Source organism: Carlito syrichta, unplaced genomic scaffold (genome assembly GCF_000164805.1).
Source record: "Carlito syrichta isolate Samal-C Ts95f unplaced genomic scaffold, Tarsius_syrichta-2.0.1 Scaffold131698, whole genome shotgun sequence".
NCBI lineage: Eukaryota > Metazoa > Chordata > Mammalia > Primates > Tarsiidae > Carlito > Carlito syrichta.
Window position 1 is genome coordinate 79,991 of NW_007075794.1, and position 12,221 is coordinate 92,211.

The window sequence follows — 12,221 nt, forward strand, 5'->3', positions numbered from 1 at the left end:
CCCCCGGAGCCCAGCCGAGTGAGTCTGCAGCAGAGGGGACTGGCCCAGCCAGCATGCACCCCATGGCCACCAGACCAGCCCTCTTGAGGTCTGATGCACACCCTGCCCAAACCACCAGAAGGCAAGTGAGGACATTCGCAAATGGCCTTCCTGGCACCAAACCTTGCTGGCCTTCTGAGTATCCAACTCCTTCCCGGGCACCTCCAATGAGCCAGAGACCAAGACGGAAGCTCCTGGAAGAGGGGCTTCTACCTTCCAGCAAAGTGCCTGACACCAGCACCGGGGCAAGGTGCCCAGACAGATGCTCATCCCAGCCTTACAACCCTCCTTCCCCTGTCCTCAGTGTCTGGTGCGCCCTCAGAAAGCAGGTCCCTGCTCTTCCTGGAGGGACACTGCATCCCACTCCCCTAAGTGCCCAAAAATGACTTCCCAGAGTAGTCGTCATATCCCAGAAGAGCCAAGCTTTTGGTAGGAACAAGGTGAACTCGGCAGCCCATCCATTTATTCCTGAGACTGTCACTACGCAAATATAACTGTCACTTGGAGTGGAGTGTAACAAACTCACTCCACTCCAAGACCACAGTCCGTTCCTTGCTGTCCCCCCAGTCATGTGACTCTAGACGAGGCATCCCCGAGTCTGACACGCCCCCAGTCACCCCTATGCCAAGTAAGCCCCATCCCTCACGGGCATCCAAGTCCTCTCCCCTCCAGATGAAGGGGCCTGTCCAGACTGTTGCCACACTGATCATACACACGGTCACAAATAGCATGTCTACACTGGCCCTCCCTGTGCCGGGAGGCTAAGCTGAACTGACAGTCCTTGGGTTGGCTGAGAAGAGAATTATTGCCAGTAAAAATACCTAGTGTTCTTGAGTGCTTCCTCTATGCCAGGCACCACGGTAGCTCACAGAGGCACTCGCTGGTCTGACCGTACCAGCCCTAAGAGAGGGGTGTGTTATCGGTTCCAGGTCCTCATGAGCCAGGAACAGGGCAAGTCATCTGTCCGCAGCCTCACAGCCACAAGTGGCACCACTGGGACCGCAGCCTGACCACTCTGACGTTCATGGCGGTGCCAACTCCATCAAGAGAAAACAGGAAACACAAACGACAGCAGGACAAAACCCGGAATTCCACCTGGAATGCAGCATCTCAGAAAACTGTCCCAGCACATGAGAGCACAACAGACTCAGGGTGAAAAGACCTAGCCCACCAGTGGGCACCAGTGCCCAGCCCACCAGTGGGTGTAAACATCACAGAGATGATCCCAGTTACAGCAGCAAGACAACAAGGGTCTTGGAACCAGAGGTCTGGGCCCAGCCCCGAGGGAAGGCTCTGAGGTTCTGCGACACGGATGAAATTTTCAAGGCTGGACACGCAGGGGTCAAGTCTCTGAGCACCAGAAACTGGTATCAGTCTAGGAGGGCTACTCGAACCCCCTTTCATGTTGTCATGAAACAAACACACCTGTGATGGTGCGTGTGACCTGGATATGGTGCTTAGCAACCAGCCAAGCACTGAAACCAACAGCGAGTGTTGAATCACATCACAGCCGCCCAGTGCGAGGCACAGTGTCCTACTTACACATACACACACACACACACACACACACACACACACACACACAGTGCCACCTGGAGACACCCATGAGGGTAGGGGCTGTGGGCTGCAGGCTCAGCCCTCAGGTCTGGGGGAGCCTCAAAGGCAAACAGCGAAACAAAGGGAAAAAAAAACAAGGGGATCAAAAAATGCAGGACCTGGAGATGCTGATGAGGCCGGAAGATCAGAAACCCCAGAACAGAGCCCGCCCCTGCGGGTGATGCCCTTGGAGTCCAGGCCGTGGGTTAGAGAAGCTGAGACGCCCCGCCAGCACACAGGGAGAGGGCTGGGGACAAGAGGGCAGTGGTGGGGACAGGGCCTGAGCAAGGAGGCTGGGGCAGAAGCCAGGAGGAAGCCAGAAACATGTCCCTGGCATCGGCAGGAGAGACCTCCGGTATGCACAGCCCACAGCAGTCGGGCACCACGGCGGACAGTCCCTGTGGCACGCAGCCCAGCCAGGTGAGGAGTGGTGACAGTACTGTCTGTGCGCAGGTGAACCCACAGTGCTTGTGAAACACCTGCTTAATGGCCCCACCACTAACCTCGGGGCCCACGACAATGTGACTAGAGGGACCAAAATCAAAAGCAGGATCTGTTGGGGCGTGGCAATTTCCTCTTTATATTAGGGATTCTCAGCCAGGTGCGGTGGCTCACGCCTATAATCCGAACACTTTGGGAAGCCGGGGCAGGAGGATCACTTGAGGCCAGGAGTTTGAGAGTAGCCTGGACAGCATAGTAAGACTTTGTCTCTACCAATAAAAATAAGTAAAAATAGGGATTCTTGGTGATTTGCAACAGAAACCATAATTCAAAGTAGAAAAGACATTCACATTTCATGGTAGGTTTCAGAAAGGGACCATCGCTGGAAAGAGGGATGCCATCTGAAGCTTAAAATGGTGATGCTGGAAGTTAAAAGCAGAGTCTTTTTTTTTTGAGTTGAAGTCTCACTTTGTCGCCCATGGCTCTGCTGGGAACGCCACCTGCCACCCCTGCCCAGGACGCTCACGGAACACGGGAACCCCTCCGCCAGGACGCGACTCACGTTCACGCCGAAGTCAGGGGACGTGGAGCTCCAGATGGCACCGATGCTCGCTGAGGCCAGCATCGCCTCCACAGCGTGTGCGCAGTTGGGCAGGTAGCCTGTGGGGAGGACAGATGGGAGCCTTGCTCAGTGTGCGGAGGCGGCAGACCTCCCAAAGGTTCCCTGGCGGCCACAGCTGGGGAGGGGACTGGGCCTGAACTGCTCAAAGATCACTCCCCGCTGAAACTGAATCGCCTGCACCAGCCTGCCCAACCCCACTGTCCCTCCCGCAATCCATTCTCCGTGTTTTGTTGTTGTGGTTGTTGTTGCTGTTTTTGTTTTTGCTTTTAGTTGGAGTCTCACGCCTTCGCCCAGGCTGGAGTACAGTGGCATGCACGCTCACGGCCACTCCAGCGTCGACCTTCTGGGCTCCGGTGATGTTTCCGCCTCAGCCTTCCAAGTAACTGGAACTACAGGCACACACTACCACACCTGGCTATTTTATTTTATTGTAGAGATGAGGTCTCGCCAAGTTGCACAGGCTGGTCTTGAACCCACGGGCTCAGGCAATCCACTCGCCTCAGCCTCCCAAAGTGCTGGGATTACAGGCTGAGCCACCGAGCCCAGCCTGTTGTTGTTTTTTCGTTTTTGTTTTTGTTTTAGGTAATGTCTCACTCTGTCGCCCAGGCTGGAGTGCAGTGGCACCCTCACAGCCACCCCAGCATCAACCTGCTGGGCTCCAGCGATTCTTCCACCTACACCTCAGCCTTCCAAGTAGCTGGAACTACAGGTGCATACTACCACACCCGGCTAATTTTTTTTTAATGGTAGAGATGAGGTCTCGCCAAGTTGCCTAGGCTGGTCTCAAACCCGCAGGCTCAGGCAATCCACTCTCCTCGGCCTCCCAAAGTGCTGGGATTACAGGCTGAGCCACTGAGCCCGGCCCATTCTCCGTGTTTTAATCAGAGGGATGTGTGGCCCTGTGTGACCCAGCTCCGTTCTCCCTGGTCTCTGCCCTCCCTCTCCCAGACCTAGTCACAAAAGCCTTTTTTCAGTTCTTCAGTTGTTCTAAGCTCCTCCTGCCTCAGGGCCTTTGCACAAGCGACCTGCTCCGCTGAATCCTCTTCCACATGCACCAGCCTTCTCCGCTCAGTGCACACTCACCCTTCAGCTCTTAACCAGATGAAGCTTCCTCAGAGAGGCCTTCTCTGAGGCCACCTTGCCCCCACCCTGTGAACTTAGGTCCCTCAGCTAGCCGCCTGCAAAACACACTGTATTTCTCCCTCATCAGACTTACAATGACTACAGATGAATAGCCCCCCATGTAATAGGCTGTCTGCTCTCTGGGTCCCACTGAGGGCAGGGACGCTGCCTGTCTGGTTTTTTGTTTTACCCAATGCCTTTTACTGAGCCCTGCATGGCAAGACCCTCAGATATGTGAGTAAATGAATGAATGGGTGGGTAGATGGATGGGTGGGTAGATGGATGGGTGGGTGGACAGATGAGTGAATGGACAGACAGGTGGATGGTTGGAAAGGTGAATGGACAGGTGGAATGATGGGCAGGTGGACTGAAGGGTGGCTGGTCGGATGCAGAGGAAACACAGAACACAAGCAGTACAGCCCAGGGCTGTCAGCAGCCCACAAGGGGCCGAGGTGCCCAGGCCTCACTTGCAGGGAGGCTGCCTTTCATGGCAGCAGAGGCGGAGAATCCTCATGACCAGGGAGACATCCAGGGAGCTAATGATCGATTACACAGACCACTCTGTACATTCTAGAGGAATGGACTCGGGCAACAGGGACAGAAGGGCCTCAGCCAAGGCCTCGCCAGGACAAGGTGCGGCTCCAGGGGACACCCAGGGCTCCTGGACAGTCCTGCCTCTGCCTCCTCCGTCCTGCAGCTTGTACCCAGCTGGTCTCTGGACCTCCTGCTGGGCCATAGCATCCAAGGGCCGAGGCTGTGCACACCCACCCGTCCCCTAGGCTCTACATGCCTCCAGCACAGGCCACAGCATTGGCTGAGCTTACCGTGGAGACAAATCTTGGCTGTGAGCGCACACCAAGGCCTCCGACAGTGTCATCCCCAGGGGACAGGGCGTGACCCAGATGACTCAGAGGTGACCAGCAAAAGGAGAGGAGATAGCCTCCTCCCACAGCGCCTCAAACGCCAAACCTGGGGGCCACATTACAGGCCAAAGGAAAGAGGGCTGAGAGCAGTACTGACACCATCTTTTGAAGCCCTTGCAGTGTCCACCCACCGACCCTCTGCAGAGTCACTTCTAAGAGTTCACATCTGGGAAACACAGTCCCCACCCTAGTAAGTGAGTCAGATCCCACTGGGATCCAAGCTGGGGCCCACAGGAAGCCTGGGTCATGGTGAGCCAGCCTGACTGTGGAGCCAGGACATCGGAGCCAGACATCGCCTCTCAGGAGCACTGGCCACGGGAGTCCTGGCCACCTCCCAAACATGCCCTGTCCTGTCTCTCCTTCTCTCAGAAATGTCTGCTTCAGAAAGAGATTTTAAAAATGAAAATTGGGGGAAGAAAAAAGTGTGGAGAGATGAAGCTTTTGCATTCCATTGCTAGACCTTAGAAAGGTGCAGACTAGGCTGGGGACGGAGGCCCACCTGTAACCCCAACACTTGGGAAGGCCAAGTGGAGAGAACTGCTTGAAGCCAGGAGTTCCGAGACAAGCATGGGAAACAAAGCAAGACCTCGTCTGCAAAAAAATCAAAAAATTAGCCAGGTATGCTGGCATCCGCCAGCAGTCCTAACAACTCAAGAGACTGAGGCAGAAGGATCGCCTGAGCCCAGGAGGTCAAGGCTGTGGTGAACCGTGATGGTGCCACTACACTCCAACCTAGGCAACTAAGACTCCAACTCAAAAAAAAAAAAAGAAAAGAAATTAGATGGGCATGGTGGCACACACCTGTAGTCCCAGCTACTTGGGAGGCTGAGGCAGGAGGATTGCCTGAGCCGAGTTTGAGGCTGCAGGGAGCTAAGGTCAAGCCACTGCACTCCAGCCTGGGTGACAGAGTGAGGCTCTGTCTGGAAGGAAGGGAGAAAGGAGAGAAGGAAGGAGGGAGGGATGGAGGGAAGAAAAGAAAAGAAGCCGAGCTCAGTGGCTCAGCCTGTAATCCCGCACCTTTGGGAGTCTGAGGTGAGTGGATTGCCTGAGTCTGCGGGTTTGAGACCCGCCTGGGCAACTTGGCGAGACCTCATCTCTACAATAAATCAAAAATTAGCCAGGTGTGGTAGCGCACGCCTGTAGTTCCAGCTCCTTGGAAGGCTGAGGCGGAAGGATCGCCGGAGCCCAGCAGGTCGAGGCTGTGGTGGCCGGGAGCGGCCACTGTACTCAAGTCTGGGCAACAGAGTGAGACTCCAACTCAAAAAAAAAAAAAAAAAGAAAGAAAAGGTGCAGATTAAACTGGACCAAGAAGGACCCAGGAAAAAGCAAGGCTTCAGTTTCAAAAACACCTGCTCTGGTCACCGGCCTAGTACTCATATTCAGTCGATAAGCACTTACTAGGCACCAGCTACATGCTGGGCCATCTTTGCGGACTGAGACATGACATGAGCAGAAGACAAACCTTTGTCCTCTGGTACGGAAGGACGCACACACATACACCCAGCCTGGCGGTTTCAGTGGGCCACAAGGACCATGAAGGCAAATGGCACAAGTGAGGGAGGGCATGATGACAAGGGCCGGCTTCTGAAGAGGCAGTACTGAAGCCGAGGCCTCCACAAACCGGGGGAGTCCCAAGGACATGCGGATGGAGAACAGACCACAGAGGGCAGAGACAGGCGGGAGCCTGGCACGAGCTTTCCTGTTTGATTCCTTTTGGGCCAACTCACATAGGCAGAGCATGGATCCTGTGCCCGATTCTGTCATCTGAGGACAAGGTCTGGGCCCCAGGGTTCCTTGGACCAGTCAGTTCTATGTTTGTATGTGACAAGACCACCAGTTCTCCTCCCTCTTTGCGAGCAAGCTGAATGCCAACTCACAGTGAGGTCCCCTGGGAGGGGCACCCCATGCCAGACGCCGAGGTCCCAATATCCAGGCCCCCACCCTCCGCTTCTCCTGCCACCACCCCTGTCCTGTGGCCCTTGTCCTATTGCCATGAGGGGCAGAGGGTGGGAGGTCGGGAGCCCTGACCACAGGGCAGCCATGAACAATAAAGCATCTTTGTCTACACCCGCCCAATCCCGTGTACACACCTACCCACATCTAAATGAGCAAAAGGTCCTTGGGGCAAGGAGCAGATCTGTGGACAGGCCTTTACATCATCTCCAGAAGTCAAGGTGGAAGAAATGCTGTGAAGAATGCCCAAGTTGCCCTGGGTAGGGAAGCATGACTCACGGCCGAGGGAGCATGGGAGGGCCCGGCTCAGGGAGAGAGGCCAAGGGCCTGGCGGTCACCATCTGCAGGCTCCTGCCTGGCTCATTGCGGAACAAGAAGATGGGGCTTGGCCATGTGCCAGCAGGTCCTGCTCTCTGCACCCACCTTCTCTGGGTTCTACACATCTCCCTTCCCCTGCTTTATGGTCCCAGGGGAAGGGCAGTCAGAATGGACAGAGCCTCAGCAAGTGGCAGACAGAGCAGGTGACAGAGGACAGAGTCTCTGGGACAGGCCTGGCCGCACCTCCCACACTCCGCCCACCTCCCACCCTCCACAGTCTACCCACAGAGCTCCTGTCGCCCCGTGGGTGCCTTGTGCTTGCTGCTGTCAGGCCTTTGCACAGGCCACTTCATCTGTGTGACTTCCCTGTCCTGCCCCACTGCAGGGCTGACTCCTAAATGCTCCTTCACAGATGCAGTCAACCAGGAATGACTACACTCCTTGACTGTTCTTGGAATCAGTTTAAGTTCTGGAACAAGGCAGGAAGCAAAACTAAGGAAATTCCTCCCACCTAGACAACACAGCAAGACCTCATCTCTATAAACAATTTTTAAAATAAAACATTAAGGGAGGCTCGGTGGCTCAGCCTGTAATCCCGCACCTTTGGGAGGCCGAGGTGAGTGGATGGCCTGAGCCCGCGGGTTCGAGACCCGCCCGGGCAATTTGGTGAGACCTTATCTCTACAATAGATCAAAAATGAGCAGGGCGTGGTAGCACACGCCTGTTAGTTCCAGCTACTTGGAAGGCTGAGGCAGAAGGATCGTCTACTTGGAAGGCTGAGGCAGAAGGATCGTCGGAGCCCAGCAGGTCGAGGCTGCGTCAGCCAGGAGCGGCCACTGCACTCCAGTCTGGGCGACAGAGTGAGACTCCAACTCAAAAAAAAATAAAAAATAAAATTAAACATTAACCAGGTGTGGTGGTGCATGCCTGTAGTCCCAACTACTCGGGGGACTGAGGCGGAAGGATCACCTGGGTCCAGGAGGACAGAGTCTGCGGTGAGCTGTGATTGTGCCACCGCACTCCAGCCTGGGCAATGGAGTGAGACCCCAACTCAAAAAAAAAAGAAAATCCCTGCCTTCAAAGAGCCAGGTACTCTTTCCAGGATGTTCCTTCTTCTGTCTGAGTGGGGAGTTGAAACCCTATCAGTTACGCTTAATAGAACACGACTCCACCTTACCCAGAAGTCATCCCCGCCTTCCAGGCCATACATTCTGCCCTGTCTCCTCCCACAAGCCACCACAAGCACCAAGCACTTACCCACAACCCGATCTCCTTTCTTCACACCCATCTTCCTCATTGCTGCCGCAAACAATGCCACTTGCTGCCTCAGCTCTTCAAAAGTCACCTTCACAATGTCCTCCTTGCCTTCCCCTGGGAAGAGAACACAGGTAAATCATCCACAGGCTGTCACGGAAAGGTTTCAGGTTTCAGACATGAGAGAATCCCGCCTGCCTGGGCATCCAGGCCGCCTCAGCACTATGGGGCCTTGGGAACGTACTGACAGCAAGTGCCATTGAAGGATTTCTGTCAGGAATGCTTTATTTTATTTTATTTTATTTCTATTTTAAAGATGTGGGGTACAATTCAGGATTAGGTATACAAATGGTCATTGCACAGGTAAAGTTTGGGCCTCCCTTTGGTCCCCACTTCACCTGTTTTGAGATCAGGTACCCTTGATGATGCGGTGTGCCCCCTCACTCCCCTGGCCATGTCCCACTACTGCCAATCCCTTTCCTATAGTATTATGACAGTTGTTCAGGGTCCGCTTAGGGAATGCCTTTATTCAGTGAAGAATCCTTTGATTTGGATTGTGGATTTTTTAAGTTTTGAAATAATTATAGATTCATAGGAAGTTGCAAAGACAGTACAGAGAGGCCCCATGGCCCTTTAGGCCAGCCTCTTTTACAACTCAAGTTCAACATCAAAGCCAGGAGACAGACACGGAGGCGATGTGAGTATGCACAGTTCCACGTCAACTTAATGGCATCTCCTGCAATCACCAACACAATCAAGATATGGCAGCTGGGTGTGGTGGCTCACACCTGTAATCCCAGCACTTTGGGAGGCTGAGATGAGAGGATCACTTGAGGCCAGGAGTTCGAGACCAGCCTGACCAACATAGCAAGACCCTCACTCTATTAAAAATAAAGCTTAAAAGAGGTTTCTACCTCCTCAAACACTTCCCTCCTGGTGCTTCCTGATGGTTGCTCCATCCCTACCTCCCAACTCCAACAATCACTAATCTATTCTCCAGCTCTATAACTTGTCATTTCAAGAACGGCTGGGCATGGTGGCTCACACCTATAATCTCAACACTTTGGGAGGCCAAGGCAGGAGGATTGTTTGAGGCCAGGAGTTCAAGACCGGCCTGGACAACATAGCGAGACCTCTACAAAAAAATAAAGTTAGCGGGGTGTGGTGGCACATGCCTGTAGTCCTAGCCACTAAGGAGGCGGAGGCAGGAAGGTCACTTGAGCCCAGGAGTTTAAGGCTGTAGTGAGCTATGATCGTACCACTGCACTTCAACCTGGGCGACAGAGCGAGACCCTGTCTCTAAAAACAAAGTTAGTGACTATTATATACATACATGTAATCATACAGTAGGTGGCCTTTTGAGACTGGTTTTTTTTCATTTGGTACAATGCTGCTAATGTTCACTTAAGTTATTGCATCGCCGGGCTCGGTGGCTCAGTCTGTAATCCCACGCCTTTGGGAGGCTGAGGTAAGTGGATTGCCTGAGCCCGCGGGTTCGAAACCCGCCTGGGCAACTTGGCAAGACCTCATCTCTACAATAAACCAAAAATTAACCGGGCGTGGTAGAGCGTGCCTGTAGTTTCAGCTACTTGGAAGGCTGAGACGGAGGGATCGCTGGAGGCCTGCAGGTCGAGGCTGCGGTGGCCAGGAGCGGCCACTGCACTCCAGACTGGGTGACAGAATGAGACTCCAACTCAAAAAAAAAAAAAAAGTAACTGCATCAACAAATTATTCCTTTTCACTGCAGAGTGGTAGCCCACCTTTGATTTGGTTTGGATCACCTTTTTAAAATTATAAAGTAGGCCAGGCGCAGTGGCTTAAGCCTGTAATCCCAGCACTTAGGAAGGCCGAGGCAAGAGGATTACCTGAACCCAGGGGTTCAAGACCAGTCTGGGCAATTCAGTGAGACCTCATCTCTACAATAAAATCAAAAAATTAACAGGGCATGGTAGCCTGCACCTGAAGTTCCGGCTACTTGGAAGGCTGAGGCAGGAGGATCACCTGAGCCCAGTAGGTCGACACTGGGGTGGCCGTGAGCATGCCACTGCACTCCAGCCTGGGTGAGGGAATGAGATGCCAACTCAAAAAAAAAAAAAAGATTATAAAGTAATGCAAACTCACTGTAGAAAACCTTGGCATGGCATGAAAAAAGTATAAATAAGAAAATAAAAGGGGCCAGGCATGGTGGCTCAGCCCGTAATCCCAGCACTTTGGGAGGCCGAGGTGAGTGGATTGCTGAGCCTGCAGGTTCAAGACCAGCCCCAACTTGGTAAGAACTCATCTCTATAACAAATCAAAAATTAGCAGGGTGTGGTAGTACACACCTATAGTTCCAGCTACTTGGAAGGCTGAGGCAGAAGGATCGCCTGAGCCCCGCAGGTCGACACTGGGGTGGCCATGAGTGACTCTAACTCAAAAACAAAAACAAAAACAAAACAAAGAAAATAAAAGGATCAATCCCACTAGTTATCAAAGAAACGTGTGTTACAGCAGTGAGACACAATCTCTACCGAACAGACTAGTAAGAGAATGGTGTGGGAGCCACTCCTACAGTGACCCCGCGACCTCTGCCCTCTGTTATTCATGGCTGACCTGGACAACCAGTGGGCTATTGAGGAAGTGATGGGAGACTTGTGAGCCCTGGGCATAAACAACACAGCCGTTCCCATGACTCAGCCTGAGGGATGCTGACTCCTGTGCTCTGTGAGGTCACCGAAGCAGCCCACAGAGAGACCCTTGTGGTGAGGACCTCAGCAGGGAACAGAGGTCTCCGGCCAACAGCTACGTGAGAACACCATTGTGGACACGGAGTCCTCAGCCTCAGTTGAGCCTTCGGATGACTACAGCCCTGCCAAGAACCCACTGCAACTTAATGGGCAACCACCCCGCTAGCCACTGCTGGATGTGGAACCCACAGAAACTGGGACATAACAAATGTCTGCTTCAAGCCCTGGCTTTGGGGCAATTTGAGACACAGCAAGATAACTAATGCAGGCAAGACTCAACATTGAAGGCGTAGGAAAATCATGTTAACGGACTTTCTGCAGGGAAGATGTAATCCTTTGGCCATTATCTTCGTTGCAAATACTTCACTCGTGATTGCTAACTGCTTTTCAATTCTGTAACATGAAGTGTCTCTTTTTCCAAAGTGAATGAACATCCTAACTTCCCTTAGGTATAAATCTGGACTCTTCCTGTGTGCTCGTCCACCATCTTTTCCTCATCTCTCCGGGGCAGCCTTTCAGTTATCTCCCCTTCATTTCCAGTCCCGGTCATTTTCTACCCTATAAAAGTACTGGGTAACATGATATCTGCTATTCCAAGAAAGAACGTGCTATGCAGGCAGCTGCTCCGACCATCTGAACATGGACACGCCAAGGCGTGCTGCTGCTCGACTCACTAGAGCATGAAGACAGCTGTGTGTGTACTTCTTTTTAGCAGGACATCACATGGCCTCCCCAGGATCACACGTAGGCAGGAGGAGTTCTGCTCAGAATGCCCGCATGGGCGCACAGAAGAGCCCCCTGGGTAAGGAGCAAACAGGAAAACATGCAGAAAACAAAACACCATGGTCTTCAAGTCCCCAGGCTCAGGATCCTACTTCAGGACCCTAAATCAGATATCTGATTTAGAAAATAAATTTGATCCCTGGCTGAGGGTTCTTATTTCTACAGCAAATATGAGGAAGGGAGATTTCATTAAAAGAAGGGTCTCGGGCTGAAACAGTGGCTCACATCTGTAATACCAGCACTCTGGGAGGCTGAGGAGGAAGGACAGCTTAAGCCCAAGAGTTTGAGACCGATCTGGGCAACAAAGCAAGGCTTGTCTCTACAAAAAACAAAAAGAATTAGCTGGCGTGGTGGCACACGCCTGGAATCTCAGCTACTCATGAGGCTGAGGCGGGAGGATCTCCTGAGCCCAGGAGATCGAGGCTGTGGTAAGCTGTGATCAAG

At 53.1% G+C, this 12,221-nt stretch overlaps 1 protein-coding gene across 3 annotated transcripts in view; it reads right to left on the reverse strand.

The window, feature by feature from the left end:
• Positions 1-12,221, reverse strand: part of AACS (acetoacetyl-CoA synthetase) — a 62,796-nt gene that overhangs the window by 41,758 nt on the left and 8,817 nt on the right. For all 3 annotated transcript variants that reach the window (XM_021708168.1, XM_021708169.1, XM_021708167.1), the window contains exons 3-4: positions 8,272-8,385; positions 2,639-2,736 (exon numbers count right to left, since the gene is read on the reverse strand). In XM_021708168.1, coding sequence (XP_021563843.1) covers positions 2,639-2,736; positions 8,272-8,311 — 138 coding nt within the window. In that variant the 5' untranslated portion in view covers positions 8,312-8,385. The remainder of the gene's footprint in view (positions 1-2,638; positions 2,737-8,271; positions 8,386-12,221) is intronic.